General features: G+C 37.1%; 4 protein-coding genes and 1 long non-coding RNA gene across 12 annotated transcripts; 2 read left to right on the top strand and 3 right to left on the bottom strand.

Moving 5' to 3' along the window:
• Positions 1-1970, bottom strand: LOC111778251 (uncharacterized). Of its 2 annotated transcripts, XR_015413313.1 has the most exons (4): positions 1834-1970; positions 1023-1227; positions 806-932; positions 1-460 (listed from the first exon to the last, which is right to left on the bottom strand). It is a non-coding gene; the product is annotated as an uncharacterized LOC111778251 (long non-coding RNA). The 2 variants fall into 2 exon arrangements; XR_002812500.2 differs by having other exon boundaries at positions 10-932.
• On the top strand, positions 1074-5543 carry LOC111778250 (protein HOTHEAD). 2 transcript variants are annotated; one of them, XM_087119061.1, is made up of 7 exons: positions 1074-1211; positions 1805-2168; positions 3029-3342; positions 3624-4009; positions 4234-4802; positions 4904-5008; positions 5405-5543. In XM_087119061.1, exons 1-6 carry the CDS (start codon positions 1148-1150, stop codon positions 4965-4967), a joined length of 1761 nt encoding a protein of 586 aa, XP_086975187.1. In that variant the 5' UTR covers positions 1074-1147; the 3' UTR covers positions 4968-5008; positions 5405-5543. The 2 variants fall into 2 exon arrangements, with proteins under 2 accessions (XP_086975187.1, XP_023513726.2); XM_023657958.2 differs by lacking the exon at positions 5405-5543 and having other exon boundaries at positions 4904-5316.
• Positions 5432-10461, bottom strand: LOC111778754 (receptor-like serine/threonine-protein kinase ALE2). 4 transcript variants are annotated; one of them, XM_087119057.1, is made up of 11 exons: positions 9811-10461; positions 9401-9463; positions 9259-9303; positions 8846-9013; positions 8658-8762; positions 8457-8564; positions 7995-8363; positions 7118-7411; positions 6641-7030; positions 6290-6533; positions 5432-6210 (listed from the first exon to the last, which is right to left on the bottom strand). In XM_087119057.1, the coding sequence occupies exons 1-11, from the start codon at positions 9923-9925 to the stop codon at positions 5526-5528; spliced, it is 2586 nt and encodes an 861-aa protein (XP_086975183.1). In that variant the 5' UTR covers positions 9926-10461; the 3' UTR covers positions 5432-5525. The 4 variants fall into 4 exon arrangements, with proteins under 4 accessions (XP_086975183.1, XP_086975184.1, XP_086975185.1 ...); XM_087119058.1 differs by having other exon boundaries at positions 9407-9463; positions 9811-10460; XM_087119059.1 differs by having other exon boundaries at positions 9419-9463; positions 9811-10458.
• Positions 10462-12017: 1556 nt separating this feature from the next.
• On the bottom strand, positions 12018-14346 carry LOC111778752 (uncharacterized). The gene is made up of 2 exons (XM_023658725.2): positions 13557-14346; positions 12018-12604 (listed from the first exon to the last, which is right to left on the bottom strand). Exons 1-2 carry the CDS (start codon positions 14249-14251, stop codon positions 12472-12474), a joined length of 828 nt encoding a protein of 275 aa, XP_023514493.2. The 5' UTR covers positions 14252-14346; the 3' UTR covers positions 12018-12471.
• Positions 14347-15498: 1152 nt separating this feature from the next.
• On the top strand, positions 15499-19961 carry LOC111778989 (uncharacterized). Of its 3 annotated transcripts, XR_015413182.1 has the most exons (4): positions 15499-15698; positions 16827-16935; positions 18738-19022; positions 19241-19961. XR_015413182.1 is itself a non-coding variant. In XM_087118909.1 (3 exons), the coding sequence occupies exon 3, from the start codon at positions 18755-18757 to the stop codon at positions 18959-18961; it is 207 nt and encodes a 68-aa protein (XP_086975035.1). In that variant the 5' UTR covers positions 15499-15586; positions 16827-16935; positions 18738-18754; the 3' UTR covers positions 18962-19178. The 3 variants fall into 3 exon arrangements, 2 of the variants coding, with proteins under 2 accessions (XP_086975035.1, XP_086975034.1); XM_087118909.1 differs by lacking the exon at positions 19241-19961 and having other exon boundaries at positions 15499-15586; positions 18738-19178; XM_087118908.1 differs by lacking the exon at positions 19241-19961 and having other exon boundaries at positions 18738-19178.
• The last annotated feature ends 67 nt before the right edge of the window (positions 19962-20028 follow it).

Genomic DNA, 20028 nt, shown 5'->3' with positions numbered 1-20028 from the left:
TTCGCTACCGTGCGAAAAAAACCACTCAATTTCGGAACCGCCCTACTAGAACGCAAGCGAGAATGTGCCTGTTCCACAAAATTCGGCTCCCAACCATCGAGTTGGGGCATTCCCCACCCCAATGCCAAGAAATAATTTTTTCGCTACTGTGCAAAAAAACTGCTCGATTTCGAAATCGCCCTACTAAAACGCGCTAGGTCTGCAAAATACACCCTTTGTTCAACATTCGAGAATTCTATTAACATGACTAAGTTAAGAGCATGGCTCTGATACCATGTTCAAACTCACGACTCTCTACAATTGGATGATATTTTCCACTTTAACCATAAGCTCTCATGGTTTTACTTCTGATTTTCCCAACAGGCCTCGTAGCAATGAAGATGTATTCTCTACTTATAAATTCATTAGCTGTTGCACAACTTCTCTCCCAACAATCCCAACAATCCTCACCCGTTTAAAACTATTTTAAAGGCAATTTTTTAAAAAAAAACATAAAACATAAAACAGTTTGGTTAGGAGTTTATTACAAGCAGTGCTGCTTCTACTACACGGTGGAAACACGATGGCCCCTTCACAAGACATTCACGGGTGCAACAAAGAAGGATGGTTAAACATTTGTGTTGGTTGTTGGATGGATGTGGTTGATGATTAAGGCATTTAAAGGAAAAAAAAAATCATCTTTTATTTCAATGTATATTTTAAAGACTTAAATTTTTTTAAAAAACGGTTAAAAAATAATTAATTAAAATTTAAATAAAACCATGCCATGTCAACTGGAAGCTACCAACGCAATAAATATACGTACCCATACAGGTGAATGAGCGATGTTCTAGTAGCATCCATGGACGGCCATGGTCAGACCTCAAAAGACCTCATCCAACGATCCACCAGCACACCCATCCATTCATCCATCCATCCATCCAAAGCTCCAACTGTATCATTCAATTCATCATTAAATAAGCATATACAGTAACTATATTACAAATCTCTTGTTTTTCCTCTTTCAATTTCTTTCTCTTTACCAGATTCATGCGTTTTCTTGGGATCTGTTCTTCGTCTTTAAATCTGCGATCCACACACGATCTAAGAGATCATCCACTACTCTGATTTCGAAGAAGCAGCTTCCATTTTCCTTTTCTGCAATTCAATGGCGTTGGTTGGGGCTGTGAACCTCTTTCTCTTCCTTGTTCTTCTTCTCTCTTCTTGCCAAGGTTGGTTCTCTCATACCTTCAATTTTAGTGTAACTACATCAACAATCAAAGTTCTTTTTCGATTCTGTTCTGTTACAAAGTTTCTCCTCAAAATCTTCAATTTTAGTGTAACTAATATCAACAATCAAAGTGATGTTTCGATTCTGTTCTGTTACAAAATTTCTTCAAATCTTCAATTTTAGTGTAACTAATATCACAATCAAAGTGATGTTTCGATTCTGTTCTGTTACAAAATTTCTTCAAATCTTCAATTTTAGTGTAACTAATATCACAATCAAAGTTCTGTTTCGATTCTGTTCTGTTACAAAGTTTCTCCTCAAATCTTCAATTTTAGTGTAACAACAATCAAAGTTCTGTTTCGATTCTGTTCAGTTACAAAGTTTCTCCTCAAAATCTTCAAAACAGAGTAGCATCTATGATCGTTAGGGTTCAATTTTCTAGGGTTCTAGAGAGAAAGAATCGCCGTTTTCTCATTTTCCTTGCCCTAATCGACTCACAAAACGGAAACACAAAGTTTTGAGCACTTTCTCTTCACCAAAATAACCTATTCTTCCCAAATCTAACAAGCAAATGAAAAATCTATGCAAGTGCAGGTAGAGAAAATTGGGTGAAATCGAGATACCCGTTCATCAAGCGCGCTAGCTCTTTCTATCGCGACGGCCATGAGCGAGAGGGAGGTTACGATTATATAATCGTCGGCGGTGGTACCGCCGGCTGTCCATTGGCGGCGACATTGTCACAGAACTTCAGCGTGCTGCTACTGGAAAGAGGCGGCGTACCTTTCACGAATGCGAACGTGTCTTTCCTTCGAAACTTCCACATCGGCCTCGCCGACACTTCTCCGACCTCGGCGTCTCAGTTCTTCGCTTCGACGGACGGAGTAATCAATTCGAGAGCTAGGGTTTTGGGTGGTGGTTCCGCCATTAATGCAGGCTTCTATACCAGAGCAAGCGCAAGGTAGTTTAATTTCCGCGCCCTTTTTTTCCCCTTTTTCAAAATTATTTTTATTTTTATTGTTTTTAAAAAATATACAAAAATAATAATTTTATAGGCTTCCATTATGCACATAAATTGATTAAAAAAACGAACTAAAAAGGCTTTCTTTTTAATTTTCATTATTATTCATTTTCATTTCTATGTCTTAATTATTGACAATTATTATATGGATCTATAGCTTATTAAAATAATTTATATTTTTTGTTTAAAAAAATCTTCCTAATTTGTTTCATTTTCTTGTTTTTTTCTCAAAAATAATTTAAATTTATTGTAATTACATAAAGAAAAATAAAATGAAAACCAATTAATAATATTTTCTAAAAATAATTATATAAGCTTTTTAATAGAAAATATAACTACTTAATTTTCTAAAATAATAACAATAATTTGAAGGTTGGTAAAAAAAAAAAAAACAATAATTTAGAAGGCAGGTATAGTGGGACCCATTTAGAGGTGGTTCATTTAATAATAAAATCCACTTACCCCACTCACCAACCCCATTTTATTAATGTACACTAAATATGAGATTAAAAAATTAATTTTTTTTTATATATATTTTTAAAGTAAAAAGAAAAAAAATTAAGGTATTATTAAAAAAATTTAAAAACTAATTTGAAAAAAGTCAGGTTGAAAATGTTTGATGATTATGGGTTTATAAGTAAAGAATACTCTATCCATTGAAATGTAGGCTCAGACAATTAAATAAATAAATAAATAATTGGAGGAAGGGATAAATTTTTAATACAATTAAATAAATAAATAAATAATTGAAGGAAGGAAATAGAGTTTAAGGAAGGAAATTGATTAGTGGGATTTGGCAGATTCATAAACAAAGTAGGTTGGGACGAGAAGCTGGTGAACGAATCGTACTCATGGGTGGAGAAGCAAATCGTTCACCGCCCCAACCTCGCCGATTGGCAGAACGCTTTCACCCAAAGTCTACTGGACGTCGGTATTTCACCGTTCAATGGCTTCACCTACGATCATCTCTACGGCACCAAAGTCGGCGGAACCATTTTCGACAGTTCCGGCCGCCGTCACACCACCGCTGAGCTCTTAGCTTCAGGCAATCCCGATAAACTTACGGTTCTGGTTCATGCCACTGTGCAACGACTCATTTTTGACACCACTGACGGTTCGTTTGCTTCTTTCTCTCGCATTCATCGGTTTCGTGATTTTGTTTTCACCCATTCGTTATCCAAATCATGGAGTTCTGAGGATATCTGTTCTAGTTTTTCTTAATTGGTTGAGAAATTAGGGTGAAATGCAGACATTTACTTGGCATTTATTCTGGTTTTGGTAAGATCTTTGTTTAGTTTAAACATTCAATGTGATCTTAAAAACATGAGAATTGAAGTTGAGGATCTTATTTAAGCCACCAGCACTTTCATATATGGTTTGAATTGGCCACTACAGGTAAGAAACCGAAGGCAATTGGAGTTGTTTTCAAGGATGAAACTGGTAATGAACACAAAGTTCTTCTATCGAGCAACAGTGAGAGTGAAGTAATATTGTCCAGTGGAGCAATTGGGACTCCACAAATGCTGCTGCTCAGTGGAATTGGTCCGAGGCCTGATCTTGAAAAGTGGAACATCTCCATGGTTCTTGACAATGAATTTGTTGGAAAAGACATGGCTGATAACCCTATGAACGCCATTTTTGTTCCAAGCAATAGACCAGTTCAGCAGTCACTTATACAAGCAGTGGGAATCACCAAGCTTGGTGTTTATATTGAATCTAGCAGTGGTTTTGGACAGTCGGATGAAAGTATTCACTGTCACCATGGTTTGATGTCAGCTGAGGTAAATTTAACATCTCTTTTTTCCCTTCATAATAAATATACAAACGTTCATTTTGTTCTTGAAAAACTTGATCCACTCTCATTTTCACTCCATTTCTTAGGTCATTCATATAAAAATTCTCATTTGAGTTTATTTGAGTTAAACTGAGTTATCTTTGCACATGAGTTAAGTAGATTTGAAGTATGTTAGTAGATGCATGATACTTATTTTGTGGGTTTAACCAGATTGGGCAGCTATCCACCATTCCTCCAAAACAGAGAACGCCTGAAGCTATTCAAGCTTACATTAAAACTAAACGAGACTTACCCCACGAGGCATTTAAAGGAGGTTTCGTCCTAGGAAAAATAGCAAATCCGATCTCAAAAGGACAATTAAGCTTGATCAACACTAATGTCGACAACAATCCTGCTGTGACCTTCAACTACTTTCATCATCCATATGATCTTCACCGATGTGTCGAAGGAGTTCGCATGCTTACGAAGATTGTGGATTCTAAATACTTCACAAACTTCACACAATGTGACGAGGAAACATTAGAAAGACTACTTAATATTAGTGTAAAGGCCAACATCAACCTCATACCGAAGCATAGCAATGACACCAAGTCCTTGGAGCAATTCTGCAAAGACAGTGTGATCACAATATGGCACTACCATGGAGGGTGTCTAGTGGACAAGGTGGTGAGCCATGACCTTAAAGTCCTCGGAGTAACTAGACTGCGCATTGTTGATGGTTCGACACTCAGCAAGTCCCCCGGCACCAATCCTCAAGCTACTGTTATGATGATGGGAAGGTATAATAATGAACATCTGTTTGTTGGCAAACTCTCTTTCAAATAAGAAAGTTGATAAACAGCAACTAATTACAAATGGATACCCTGTTTTGTGTTTGCAGGTACATGGGCCTAAAAATCTTTATGGATAGATTGGGAAAGAAATCTGGAATGTCGGAAGCATAAAGACTACAAAAAATTACAAGCTGTGTTGCTTGTTAGTGAAGGTATGATCTGGGTGAGTTGATTATTAAAGAACGGTGGGCATGCGCACCTCTGGCTTGGTATGGAATTACAAATTTTTTAAGATGATAAGTATTCTTTATATATAGTCTCTTTCAGCTACTTGGCTACGATTTGTTTTGTATAATTTTGATAGTTTATGAGTTTTCATTCTTTGGATGCACTGGAAGACTAGACTTGTTCTTTATGTTTGAGCTAGATTCTAGTGATTGTGCATCTGCAGTTGTGTATGCATAGCTTTGTGATTTTGATAACTTTTAAGTGGAATATCTAACTTGTTTGATGTATTCAATTATTGCTTCACTGATGTCTTTAAATTTCATTAGATTAGTGTTGATTTACCTTTTCTCAGGCCTTGGCTTTCTCATTACTTGTGTCAGTGATATTGAAATGAATACTCCAAGAACTGACCTAGAAAGATGGCCACAATATTAACGGCCTCAGAAATGCAATTGCTTTGAACTTCAAGATGTTGCGTTGCAAGAGATGAATAAACATAAACTAACGAAATCCAGGCCAAAATTTAGAAGAAAAGCCATGTTCACTGATGCTGCCTCGTGATAAACTTCTTAGTTTCTGCCAGAACTGCCTTTTCCTTCCCATTTTCAAGGGTTCTGAGTTTGATGTATGCCATCTCAAGGAAACTAATTCCTGTCCTTCAAATCTTGCAGATGCGCTGATCAAATCCGATGCCGATAGTCCTACATTCGTCTCTTTTTCTGAAGGAAACGGGTGCAAGGTGTCGGTAGCGTTTAGTATTTCCCCTGAAATTCCTCCAAATTTACTATCCATGTAACTTAGAAGTTCGTCTCGGCTGTAACTTCGTGAACCTGCCTCATTTGTCTCTTCGAACTCATTGCAAACAAGCTTTAGAGCTTGAACAACCTCGCCCATAAATGGTCTGTGAGACACTTCGGGTTGCACACACATAGAAGCAATTGCAGCTACTCTGGCCAAGCTATCAATAGAGATATCAGACTTAATAGCTGGGTCTGTAATTACATCTAACCCCTCCTTGCTCGTTAGAAGCGGTCGAGCCCAAGCAACAAGATTTTCTTGCCCCGGTGGAAGCAACAAGTCAACTGGTTTTCTTCCCGTAAGTAGCTCGAGAAGAACAACACCATAGCTGTAGACATCGCTCTTTACAAGAAGGTGGCCCGTCATTGCATACTCCGGAGCTAGATAACTGGAAATCAGAAGGTAACATGTTAGGTGAAAAGTAAATGAACTTGAAGAAACTACATGACAGGAAGTAGTTTTTTTACCCAAAAGTTCCCATGACATGGGTTGAGATGTGCTTGTTTCCTTCCTCTAGTGCAGTTCTAGCTAATCCAAAATCTGAAACTTTAGCTGTAAAGTCATATTCCAACAAGATGTTGCTAGCTTTGAAATCTCGATGAATAACTCGAGGATTAGAGTCTTCATGCAAATAAGCTAGGCCACGAGCAGCACCAAGGGCAATCTTCATCCGAGCATCCCAGTCAAGAGGACCAGTTAACTTGTCAATGCCTGAAATCACACAGAACAGTTTGGATATGAATGTCAAACCACCTATTTCAACCAAGAACAAATGCGGTTCGACGATCCGATTTCAGAACTTGCAGAAAGTTGCTTACCATGTAAATGCGATTCGACGCTTCCATTCGGAACCAATTCATAAACAAGGCAGCGAATCTGATCTTCTGTACAGATACCAATCAATTTAACTAGATTTCTATGGTGTAGACGGCTCAGCATCTCGACTTCGGCCAAGAATTCCCGAATACCGTGTTGATTATGTCGTTTGAGAACCTTCACAGCCACTTCCCTTCCATCATCCAAACTACCACTGTAAACAATTCCAAAGCCACCTTCTCCTAATATTCTTGCAACATCGAAGTTGTCGGTAGCTTTCTTCATATCTTTCAAGGTGAAGTTCTTTGCAGCTCCTATATACGTCATAGGATCGGCATCGAGAGGCAGGGATGAAGAACCAGGTTCACTTCCAGCCATCATTAATCCAGTGCCTGTAGAAATGACTGAGTTCAGGACTAAACAAGTACAGACCCTATTAAGGGAACATTATTAAGAAGAATTTGGTTGAATAGCTTTACCTGATGGTTTTGTAGGTGAAGCTATCAAGTTTTGTGGAACTTGTGCTGCCTGATGTGCAAACACTCTGCATCTCAACAGGCAAAGCCAAGCAAGTCCAACACACATAACAAAGGCAGTGAACGACGATATAGTAATCACGGCGATCATGTTTCCGCTAAGCCCTTCTTTCCTTCTTCTTGGCACGTCGACTCCCAAAGGTTTTATGGCATTTCCAATATTAGTATTGCTCGTGTTCAAGCCATCGTTAATGGATGAGGTACCTGAAGGAGGTAACGGAGGAGACGGCGGAAGACCTGCATAAGCTAGAGCTTATCAGAAAAGAAACATTGTTGAAGAATTTCATGACGCATAATCTTTTACTTAAGTCTTAGAACAACTAATCCAACAAGAGACCGTCTACGCTTTGTTTGAAGTATCAATCAATGAGAACGGCAGGACAAAAAATGCAACAGCCTAGGCCCATCGCTAGTAGATATTGTCTATTTCAGTTTCACGGTTTTAAAACACGTCTATTAGGAAGAGGTTTCCACACCCTTACATTCCCCTCTCCAACCGATGTGGGATCTCACAATCCACCCCCTTAAGGGCCCAACGTTCTCACTGACACATTATCCGGTGTCTGGCTCTGATATCATTTGTAACATCCTAAGCCCACTACTAGCAGATATTATTCGTTTTGGCCCGTTACGTATCACAGTCAACTTCACAGTTTTAAAATGCGTCTACTAGGTAGAGGTTTTCACACCCTTACGTTTCTCTCTCCAACCAATGTGGGATCTCAAGATCATGTGAATAATGCACTAGATTCACTTATCCACATCCACTGGTGTAATCTTTTAATATCCAAAACCAAAAGATGAAGAATCAAGAGATAACCTGGATATTTGACATTCAGGACTTGATATCGACCAAATAACAAAGCGTTAATAGATATTTTTCTATGCCAAAACTTCTGATATATCGAAAAGGCCATGGTATCATTGAATTTCGGTCCTCTCGGAACCAAGTTGATGAGGACGGTCGTTTTTTCTAACTGCTGACTAGCAGCATCAGCTCCCATAATTCGAACTTGGCTATGATTCAGACCAATACTGTCTGCAATTTCCTCTGCCAGCTCCGAAACCAGAGGGAAAAACGTGTATATTGCAACATCAAGACTGATTTTGACTTGAATTGGCCACACGCAACCACACAACGTCCCGGGAGGTGTATAGGTCAGTGGTTCGGTACATGATATCGCACAATCTACAAGTATGGAACGCAAAGTATATGGTTATCATAACGTGGAAACATTCCGATAACTCAATATGAAATACCGAGCGAAAAGTGTATGCCTACCCCCATTAGGAGGTGGGGGTGGTAGCATCATAACTTGTGATGGTGGCATGCTCTTCTTCCTCTTCTTGTAAGAACCCATAGGTGAAATTGTAGGAGCAGGAATGGGCACTGTTATAAACAAGGCATGAACATATCATAAAGTTAACAGCATCCTTGAGCATATCATAGTTCAAGAAAATGTTTAGGTTCTCTTTGTCATACTATAATAGTGGTTCGGTGGAATCGTTGGCGATGGCGCAGGTCTCGGCGACCTTCCTCTCGTTGCAGATGGTAATGGTGATTGAATTGGAGAGACAGCAGCACGGCCTGAAACTTCACTAGTGAATACTTCCATAGATCTAAATCGATGAGATTCAAGAAACGAATTAATATATCGTTCGACTCTTCACCTTGCTGACCACTCTCCGGAGTCGATGCACGATAACCACGCCGTGGAGCATTGTTTCTGAACTTCCTTCTTGAATGGCGAAATTCATGACCGTGCCCCCATTTCTTAGCAGGCACGGTAGGTGGAAGTGCAATGCTAGGAGCTCTACTCGAATCATCTAATCGAGTCGCTGCATCATAAGAACAATAAACGTTACTGTTTATATGATCATTGTCAAGATTTGATAGCTCAGAAAGTTGAAAGGACGTAGAAACTATAATCTACACTCAGTTAGCTTGAGATTTATGTCTTCCAATATGTTTTTCGGCGCTCGATTTCGCCATATATCATAAAACTATACTACTTCATAGTGAACACAGAGATCAAATGTTGCTAGTTTTACAGAAATTCTCAAACTGAGTTTCAAAGATTCACCTGTGAGCGAAGAACGCACTTCGCTTCGACCGTTCGGGACGATAACTGCAAAATGAGAGCAGAAAGATCATAATATGGAACAAAAAGCAGCAAATCTCAGCAAGCAACACAAAATGGAGTAGATTATGCATAGTTTGGTCACTTCTACTTTTGATGTCACCTGTGAGCGAAGAACGCGCTTGGCTTCGCCCGTTCGGGACGATAACTGCAAAATGAGAGCAGAAAGATCCATAATATGGAACAAAAAGCAGCAGAATCTCAGCAAGCAACACAAAATGGAGTAGATTATGCATAGTTTGGTCAGTTCTACGTTTGATGCAAGTAAGAAAGAACTATGATAAGAAACGTACTGGATTTCAACTCACAATCTAAAGATCAAACACTCAATGCATGAAGCTCATCATTCTGTTAATACTAGAAAAGTGATCATTCAACAGATTCTCATCTCATTCCAGATCAAACCCAGATCCAAATTCATCCCCAAATGATGTTTTCTAGAACTTAAACGATCAGATCAAACAAAAACCAAAGGAAACGAACCCCATTCATTACCTGCAGATTCACAGACAGAGCAAGAACGAACAGCAAAACAAATCCCCAAAAGCAGAAACAGCGATCGAAACCCCATCAGAGTCGCAATCGCAGAGGAAATTTCAGCAGTTTTCATCAGATCTCTTCCTTTTATCACCGCACTCAACCGCTCAAAATGAGAGAAATCAGAAAGAATCAGAGAATTTAAGAATTAGCGACATGGGTACTACGAGTAACAGCTCGAGAGCCGAACAGTTCTGAAAAACAAACGAAGAAGACCCACAAATTGTACTGTAAAAGCAAGGGGAAAACAAACACAAATGAAACGAAAACTGTGCTCTAGAATTATCAGAGCATTAAGAACAACACTAAAACAACACCCCCTTTTTCTCATCCGTGATTAAAGTGCTTCTTCTTCCCAATCCAAATCCAAACCCACTACAAGACACACTTAATCGAGCAAGAGAGAAAGAGAAAAAGGGTTTTGGGTAAAAGTAGAGGAAAGCTTTAAAAAATGGATTGAAATTGCAATGGTGGACTTCGATTCAGCCAAACGTCCAAGTGATTCTCCGCAAGTTCATATAAATAATGTTTAAAGTTGAATTTGTCTTAAGTAATGAAGAATTAGGCGACGAATTTAAGTGGGTTTTGAAAATTAATCGTTGAAATTTGTGTTTGTTGCTTTCTTGTGGGCCTCATAACACTAAACCCATTAAGATTAGTGCAAAAAAAACGAATCAAAATTGAGAATTTAAGCTTCAATTTCTTTATTTTCCTTCCTTTTGTAAACAAGAACATATATAAATGAAGACAGACAAAGGGGAAGAAGCTCTTCATTCATTCTTTTTTTCCTTAAATTATATTATAACTTCATAAATTATATTTAAATTCTAAATTAATATAAATACTAGTAGAGTTTATATTTTATCTAAAAATATATAAAATTTTAATACTGACGGGCTATGTGTACAAGGTCCGGGAACGAATTCACCGCCATATGGCTGACCGGTAATTACTAGCGATTCCGACTTCATGCAGGCAAGTTGCAGCCTACCATCCGAACTGAGGACGGATTTTTGGAGTGAGCTCTAGCGGTATAAAAAATTTAAAAGTTTCATTAATATCTTTTAACTTTTTTAAAAAAAAAAATTAAAAATATTTTTATTGTTGAAATATTAAAAGTGGGATTTATAAAAATTCAAATAAATTACTAAATTATAAAAATGGCCCTTAAAATTTATCATTTGTTTAAATATATTTTTATTGTTTTTAATATTTATAAATAAATAAAATAAATCCTTAGAATTAAAAATAAATAAATAAAATAAATAAAAAGTGGCTCAAGGATAATCTATAGAGCATAAACGAACGGCGCCTAAAAAGCCAATGAATGTTGACAAATAACGTACCCACCTCAAAGATTTGGCAGTTGATTTGCCACCTGCTGTCTCGTTTCCCCACGACACTGCTCAATCACATCTCGACACGTGTTCTCTATTTCATTTATGTCGGTGATTTTAGCTCCCTTATCGCATAATCCACAACCGACGTTTTTTAATCTTTATAATTAGACTATTTTCTCCCTCAACTTAATTTTTAGTGGAATGTTTGGTAATTTAAAAAAATATATTAAGAGAGCCATACATTTTCGGTTCGCTCCACCGACTTTAACAATGTTCAAGCTCATGTTCTGCACTCGAAGAAGGTACAATATAGCTATAATCAGTACGTGTTACACTGACGTATAGATGAGTTTTTGTCCCGTAAAACCATTCTATCGTCTACTTTTAATAAACATCATCGACCCAATTCTAGATTATCTTCTGAAATAATAACCGTCAAAAGTGAGTCAACTGTCTATTAAAACTGTTATAGTCAAATACTTCAAAGTCAAAAATGTCAGTAAATATTAAAAAGACAAAAGACAAAAATGTGTAATAAAATATTATTTTTTAAAATATTTTGATAATAGATTCATATGTTAAATATTAAATAGTGAAAGCAATTATTTATGATACTGTGGTCCTTGCAATTTGAAAACAATTATTGATGTTCTTTTGGAGTATTTTTCAAAATTAAAAGCAATTATTACCTTATATATAAATTCAATTATTGTTACAGCTTCGTGTATTCCTAAAATTATTATGTAAACATCAGCTCGTATTTCCAAATTAATACGTCATAATTCAAAAAATTGTTTTCAATATCGACTTCTTTCCACGAACCATTTTCGTTTTATAAGCTTACAACATTTTGATCAACATGGTCAGTAGGAGTGATAATTGGTATCTGAACGCCGCCTGTAAAGACAGTACGAATGCCAATTTCAACCCCCAACTCTACTGCCGTCAGCCCCAAAATCACAATCAATGTGTAGAGATGGACGGCGAGGTGGTCAATTCGTTGAAGGCCACGGTGAAGAACAAAACCGTTTTTTTATAGGGTGAATACATTAAAAAAATGGTTTCATTAATTAATTTCCTATGAAGTATGAAAAAATTTAACATTGGAAGAAGGTTAAAGTGAAGAAGAGGTAAAAATAATTGAATTTTACCTCTTCTTTTTTTAACTATATCACTCACCTTTTTCTCAAATATATACTTTAGGACTAAATAAAAAAAAAAAAAATTAAAAAAAGTAAAAAGGTAAAAAGGGTTGGGTTGAAGAAGAAGAAGGTAAGTATCAGAGGGTGGTTGGGAAGGTAAATAAATTATTTACTGCACCTTCAACCTCTCCATCTTGATCATTTTGCATTGGCTCTGAATCTTCTTTCAATATCACATTATCTATTTCCACCATGCCTGCTTCTTCCTCACTGCACAATTTAATTTAAATTTTTAAAGCTATATTCTTTTTTGCTTATGAAAATTGATAATTACACAAATTTAATATATTAAAAATATTAAATTACAAAAAAAGTAATATAGTCATAAACGATTGTTGGACCCGATCCATTGGGTTATGTTATGAATCCAATCACTCGTCAAGAGGGCCTGATCCATTGTTATGATATGAATCCAACCACTCGTCAAGATTAATGTATACTCTTCCATTAGGGAATGATCGTGGGTTTATACTCTTCCATTAGGGCAAAATTACGAGAGCTTATGCTTAGAGTGGACAATATCTGTGTTCGTCTAACAGAAGCAAAGAGTTTTTTAGCCCAAAAATCAATAGCATAATCGAGCTACAGTAAACACCAATGAAGTTAGAAGGTGATTTGCTACCTTCTATTGGTATTTTCTTCAATTTGTATTTACTACCTTCTATTGGTCGAGTTACAGTAAACACCAATGACACCAATGACGTTAGAAGGTGATTTGCTACCTTCTATTGGTATTTTCTTCAATTTGTATTTACTACCTTCTTTGTAGGTGGAATACAAAAAACGTTGTGTTTTGTTATGATTCTTTCTTTCAAACCTTTCTTTGAGTTTGAGGTTAAAATCCATTCATTTCGATTCATTGGATGAGTCATGATCAAGTTAATTGTGGAGTGTGGAGTGAGTAGTTATGCAATCTACGAGTGACCATATAGATTTCAAGTTCTATCGGAGAGTTATTCATCCTTCTAATCACTCTAATCTGCTCCTAGCTTTTTGCAAAATCCACCAATTTGGAGCTTATTAGGTTATTTATGGAGTATGGTTATAACGTAGGTTGGGGCCAAAAATGATGAATCAATCAATTTATATATATATATATATATATAATTTGTAACATTAAAATTATAAATTAGAATGAAAATGAAAAAGAGAAGAAACTGACCTGTTATTATGAAGAAACTGATGATGATCCGGATGAAACTTAACGAATTGTTGATGATGATAATGAATATTGATATGATCAAAATCATGAAGAGAGGATTTGAAGGAAGAACAGGGCGAGATTTGGGAAGCCTGAATCCCCCAAACATCCGCCGCTTCGTCGTCTAAACTCTCCGCATTTTCATTTTCCCCAATTACAAATCCTTCCTCCACAAATTGGTGCTCGATTCCACTCATAGGATGATCGGCGTCCAGAATCGCAGCAGCGGCAGAAACAGAGGCAGCAGCCTGGTGCTTACAAATCGCCAATTGATGAAGCACGATCTCGAGTTCGGCTTTGCTGTACTGGATCTGGCGCTGAAGGTCACGAATGATGCGGTAACATCCGCCCACAGGATCGAGGGATCGGACGTCGGATTGGAAAATAATGGTGCGCATTGCCTCTTCCTTTTGGAAGGGATCGAGGTTTTTGATGATTTTGGTGATGTTGCTAACGCCGAAGAGTTTGTGAGCGTTGAGGAATTGGCGTTGGCGATGGTGAGGGAAGTAGGGGGCTAGGATGCAGTCGGGAACGCACTTGCGGCGTTGGTACTTGCAGGCGGCGCAGGCTTGAGTGGTGGCGGTGGAGGAGGAGGACGAGGAGACGGCGGAGGTGGATTTGGAGAGGTGGTGGTGGTGGTGGTGGATGGAGGTCATTTGAGGGTTAAAGAGATTGTTGTAGTTGAAGATGGAAGGTATTGAGATAACGGCTGCGGCTGCGGCGGGGATGGGATGGGATGGGCCGAGGGAAATTGGAGGATTTGAAATTTGGGGGAAATTAAGGGAATTACTTTCTTTTTTATTATTTATTATTCCTTTTTTAATTATTATTATTATTATTATTATTTATTATTATTTTAGTGAGGGAAAATGGGTGGATGTGAAAACGACAGATCTCAACTGAATTTGGTCAGAACGAGGAATTTTGAAGGGTATGTTTTGAGTTGAGGGCTGTCTTTTTGTGGTCAAAATTACGGGTCCATTTTTTTTTAATTATATATATATAAATTTCAAGCTAATTCAACTTGAATTAAAAAAAAAATTGATAGTTGAAAAATTAAATTTGAAATTTTCTTAGAAACTAAATAGTTTTCGGGATTAAATTTGTAATTTAAACTTATACTAAAAAAAATTAGGTTAAAAATAAAATTTAAAAACTACTATTTTCTTAAAGATTGATATCAATGAGTGGTACATGAATTAATCGAGGCTAAATTTAAATGAGAGCGATAATGATAATGAATAAGAAAGGATTTAAAAAAAATTGAAATTACCATATGTACTAACGAGTTGGGCCTTCATTATAAGAACTCTAAAATTAAGTGTGTATTGTTTGGAGTAATTATATGTTGGTTGACATTCTGAAAATTTTTCTTAAAATGCATGTGAGTGAGGACAAAACATGACCATGTCGTAGGGATGCAAAAGAAAGTCGTGGCATACAGGTGCCAAATCCTAATGTAAATCTCGGGTATGGGGAGTTACGAATGATGTCAGAGCAATATCTCTCCTAGTAAAATGTGGTTCAGGGACGAACCACGGTGGAAGCTAGTGTAGCATGTTACATCCAAGTAAATAAGGGTAAATGAATGAACTGATACCATATTCAAATGAGAGTGATTATGATAGACAGGGTGACTAAGAAAGACTTAGAAAATTAAAAGTTAATATCTATACCAATAAGATACACTCTTGGAAATGAGAAGTAATTTAACTATGTGTACAGTGGATGCACGAGAATTTTGGGTTAGTTGTAAGTTAGAAGGGTGATTCGAGCAAGTTGAAAAGAGTTCATAACTCAACTCAACCCGTGGAGCCGTTGTTTTATTGTTTTTTAATTATTTTTAAAAAATCTTATTTATATCATTTATAAAGACGAGATATTATTAATTTTGGTAAAAGTTTTGAATTGGGTGAACACAGCTACCATTTTTGGGCGCCTTCCTTCTCGGAGTTAATCGCCGTTCCCCATAATCTCTCTCAGGCTCTCAGGTTATCGATTCCCCGGCTCTTCTCTGTATTTTATTTTCCTTTTCTCATTCTTCATGCTCGCGTTCTGATTTGAGTCTCAACCATCTGAGCTCAGCGGATTAACGCTTCATTGGTATGTATCTTACCCCAGTTTCAGATCTAATTTGTTTTAAACTGAGTTTCTTGTCCATTTTCATGATTGTTCTGCTGAATGTGAATATATGGATGAAGTAGTGGAGACAGGGAATGGAAATTCTTACTTAAGCATTGCCTCTGTGTTCAATTTTGGCAGAACTCAAAGAACTTAATTGGGTTATGATAAATTTAATGTTCTAGCTAGACTGTATCGCTTCCCTCAATTTTAGGGTTTAGAAATTTGTATTGATTGAAGAGAAAATTACATTACAAGTGTTTGAACAGGGGTATGTTCAATCACCATTGAACCTTAAACTGATGGCTATTGATAAAGCTAGTGATTGTTCATGTTTTTTCACTCCCCCTGTGGATTTGATGAGAGACCGCTTCTTCGTTCTGTTTGTTAGATGAACACGACTCTCCATAAAAGGCCTCACACCAATGGAGATAGTATTCTTTGATTATAATCCCATGATCATTCCCTAAATTAGCCGATGTGGGACTTTCATCCAACAACACCTCCCCTCGAACAAAGTACGTCTCCCCTTAATCAAGGCTCGACTCCTTTTTCTTTTGGAGTCTTAATCATTTTTTACTATGCCTTCAAGGCGGGAGGCTCGACTACTTTTTCTTTTGGAGTCCTTTGTTCGACATTTGAGGATTCTATTGACATGTTTAAGTTTAGGGCATGACTCTGATACCATGTTAGATGAACATGACTTTCCACAATGGTATGATATTGTCCACTTTGAGCATAAGCTCTCGTGGCTTTGCTTTGGGCTTCCCCAAAAGGCCTCACACCAATGGAGAAAATATTTTTTGATTATAAACCCATGATCATTCCCTAAATTAGCCGATGTGGGACTTTCATCCAACATTGTTTCCTTTGATTTCTGTGAAATTTATTACGGCTTCCACATTGAAACGAATGATGGAACTCGTTTTCGAATTCTTCTCTGTTCTTTCTCCCTTTGAATTCTGCTAAATTTACACCTAATGGCTTGGATGAACAAGATAAAGTATTCCACTCTTTCAATTCTTTCTGTGATATTTAGAGATGATTTTCCTTCTGTCAATTGTTGATTTCATTTTCTCACTATTTGTATGTTAAATTTATATGTATAAGGCTGGCTTTTAAGATTACTCAAGGGAGGACGGATAAAGAGAACCAGTGCGTGCAAAAATCTTCTGAATTCATATTTTTGGGAGATCAGCTGCTGCAAGCTAAGTATTTGGTACTTTTTTCTCCACTTTTTCTTGGACTATGAAATTTAGATTCTTCTTTCAGTGTTCTTTTAACAAATATTTATTGGGCTCGACGTGGATAGTTGTTGAGAATGAAGAAACTGAGGACTACTTTAATCTTGTTAACTTGCAATTGAGTCCATGAAAAGGGTTAATCAATAATTTGATAGTGAAATAACAAACCGTGGTGTAAGCAGAAACGGAAGCATGCTGATATTGAGTGTCTCATAGTGTCATGTCTTTTGAACATTATAGAGAATGAACAACATTCTCGACACGTTTTTAGAGAACGAAAAACAGTCTTGTAATCTTTTCATACTGACATATTCAGGAGTGTAATTAGTTCAAAATTGAAGGACGTGAAATGTGTGATTGGCAATGGCAACTAGTATTCACATATATGAGGGCTTCACTCAAGTAAACTAGTATGGCCAAAGGGTGAGGGTGCCTTAGTGACAAGGGCGTGAGATGGTATGTGGGAACCTTAATGTTGAACTTCTGAGATTGTGTCTAATGTGTTCATAAGCTTTCAAATTTGTATCAAATGGGATCCTTAATTTTAAAAGGTGTCCTATAAGTAAAAGTAATGTGAGATCCCACGGTTGGAGAGGGGAACGAAGCATTCCTTATAAAGGTGTGGAAACTTCTCCCTAGTAGACAGTGATACATAACGGGCCAAACGAACCTACTGAATACTTTTTAAAATTTAATAACTTGTGACGTACAACATTAAAAGTTTAGATACATTTTAGGCACTTTTCACATTTTTAACATTTTTAAGATCTATTAGTCATAACTCTCTCGTAGTTCAATAACCAAACTTGTAACTCAACCAAAATTTAATAACTTAAAACTCTTGTTGTCTCCCAATATTGGCTTTGGGTGGGGAAATAATCCTACAAGCTTGTAGAAGAGAGATGGGTAATAAGCACAATGCAAGGGGTAGGATCACCTAATTCCAAAATTTTTTTGTCTTCAATGTTTGTAAAGCTCAGGTGTTAGCAGTTGTAATAGTTCAAATGGTTACAGCTCAAACCCTTATATTTTTTAAGAATGGAGGCAAACTAATACACTGAGACTTAAAGTCTCAGTGTATTTTCACAGAGGCGTAAATCTTAAGGCTAAAAGTTCGCCTTGCCTCCAGGCGAACCTCAAAATCCTTTTAAAACATTGGTGGGACATCAAAACCTCTTTTATGGTAAAACACTGCTGAGTACTTGTATTAAATTTTAATCCTATATGAAGCATAGAGACTTTAAGCCTCGGTGTATGTATTTTTCTAGAGGCGTAATTCTCGTGGCTAAAAGCCTTGAGAAAGGGCAGATATATAGAACCTTTCAACGAGATAGTGCTTAAGTCTTGCCTCAAGGCGAACCTCAAAAGCCTTTTAAAATATCTGGACATCAATGCCTCTTTTATGGTAAAATACTGCAGGGTACTTGCATTGAGTTTTAGTTATTTGTTGGGATAGAGTTGTATTTTTGTGTAACAACTCAAATCCACCGCTAGCAAATATTGTCCTCTTTGGACTTTCCCTTCCGGGCTTCCCCTCAAGGTTTTTAAAATGTGTTTGCCAGTAAAAGATTTACACACCTTATAGAAATATTTCGTTACCCTCTCCAGTGAAATCTCACATTTAATATGAGAGAGAGAGACTTGTACAAACAATAATTGTTAATGTTGCAGAATATTTATATAAACTTGTACCTTTAGACTCAAAACTTTTGACGTCACCACACTGTTTAATTCAGCATTACCATCCCTAAGATTTTCTCAACTGTGCAAACTGCAGATACCTAAAAGAAAAACATGGCAGTAAAACCAACTGTTGCGTTGCGAGCGGTACTTGTTGGAGGAATTGCAGCGTTTGCTAAAATTGCTGGTGCGATGAAAGCTGCAGGTGGTGCAAAGATAGGTGCAGCCACAGCTGCCATGACAGCAGCAGCAACTGCAGCTTTGGCAGGAGGATCAAAACAGGAGCAGAAGGATGATTCTAAACAACACTCTCCACAATGAAACCTTCTCCACTTTCTCAAATCTCTGTTCACTCAAACAAACAAATCCCAATAATGTTTTGGTACGTTTTCTCTTCCTTCTTTTCTTTTTCCTCTTTATAATGACCCCCAACCCAACCAGCCTTAAGTCATGGTGCTCAAAATTAACCTGTGAGCTATTTTATGTCACAATGTCGTATTGTTCTTCGACGTTTAATAACATGAAACAATTTTGAACAGACTTTGTTTCTGCATTTCATTGATAATTTCGATAATGTCGTAAAGTGAGTCTGTGGTCCAGGAAAGGAGGAGGTATACAAAACCAAGACATGTGATCCATTTTCCTTTATCTGAGAGAATGGCTGTTGTTTGGTTGCTGAGAAAAGTGAAGGAATGAATGGATTTCTAGGTTTGGATCAATGATTAATTTGAAGAATCAAAGAGAAAAGGCCAAATGATTAACATAAAGAGAGGAAGAATGATTGAAGTCAACTATCCCTCCCTTTTTTTTGAGGATTGTGTTTGTACCATTAAGAAAACGAAAACACAAAGAACACTACAAACCAATGCAGCTTTTGGTATATATATATATAGGTTTGTTTAGGAAGAAAAAGTTGAGGAAACCTGGGAGACAGAAAAGGAAAAAGAAAAGACAAGACAGGAAAGGACAAGACATTTGGGTTTGGGAACTGTGCAAATGTTGGGCCAGGCCAGGTCAGGTCAGGACAGTCCTGCCCAGCCCAGCCCAGCCCATTATCCCACCATTGTCCCTACCATATAATCATCATTCTTACCCTCAAACGTGGTAAATTACTTTTTGGGTAGAGAGAGAAAGGGAATTGTTTTCAAGGGGAAGGAGAGAGATAGAGACTTACATGTGAAGAGATGATAAAAGAAGGTATTTGAATTTGAATGGCATTTTTTAGTTTATGATTGCTTGTTCATGTAATCTGACCGATCCAGACTATACAACTAGTTGGACTGTGTCGTGTCGAAATTTTGAAAAAATTAAAAATTCTTTATAGGTTAACATTTTGCGTGGGGTTCTCGATTACCTAAAAATAGGTTACAGTTCAATCTAACTCTACC

Source organism: Cucurbita pepo, chromosome 17, assembly GCF_057944985.1.
Source record: "Cucurbita pepo subsp. pepo isolate OVF chromosome 17, ASM5794498v1, whole genome shotgun sequence".
NCBI lineage: Eukaryota > Viridiplantae > Streptophyta > Magnoliopsida > Cucurbitales > Cucurbitaceae > Cucurbita > Cucurbita pepo.
The sequence above is the reverse complement of the archived record's forward strand: the minus strand, read 5'-3'. Positions and strand labels throughout refer to the sequence as shown.

Coding starts and splice junctions, on each gene's coding strand:
- LOC111778250 (XM_087119061.1), top strand. CDS start 1,148: ATGGCGTTGGTTGGGGCTGTGAACCTCTTTCTCTTCCTTGTTCTTCTT. Junction 2,169..3,028: donor TATACCAGAGCAAGCGCAAG/GTAGTTTAATTT, acceptor GGGATTTGGCAG/ATTCATAAACAAAGTAGGTT. Junction 4,010..4,233: donor ATGGTTTGATGTCAGCTGAG/GTAAATTTAACA, acceptor GGGTTTAACCAG/ATTGGGCAGCTATCCACCAT.
- LOC111778754 (XM_087119057.1), bottom strand. CDS start 9,925: ATGAAAACTGCTGAAATTTCCTCTGCGATTGCGACTCTGATGGGGTTT. Junction 9,464..9,810: donor CTCTGTCTGTGAATCTGCAG/GTAATGAATGGG, acceptor CTCATTTTGCAG/TTATCGTCCCGAACGGGCGA. Junction 8,763..8,845: donor TCCGGAGAGTGGTCAGCAAG/GTGAAGAGTCGA, acceptor GTGAAGTTTCAG/GCCGTGCTGCTGTCTCTCCA.
- LOC111778752 (XM_023658725.2), bottom strand. CDS start 14,251: ATGACCTCCATCCACCACCACCACCACCACCTCTCCAAATCCACCTCC. Junction 12,605..13,556: donor CAGTTTCTTCATAATAACAG/GTCAGTTTCTTC, acceptor TAAATTGTGCAG/TGAGGAAGAAGCAGGCATGG.
- LOC111778989 (XM_087118909.1), top strand. CDS start 18,755: ATGGCAGTAAAACCAACTGTTGCGTTGCGAGCGGTACTTGTTGGAGGA.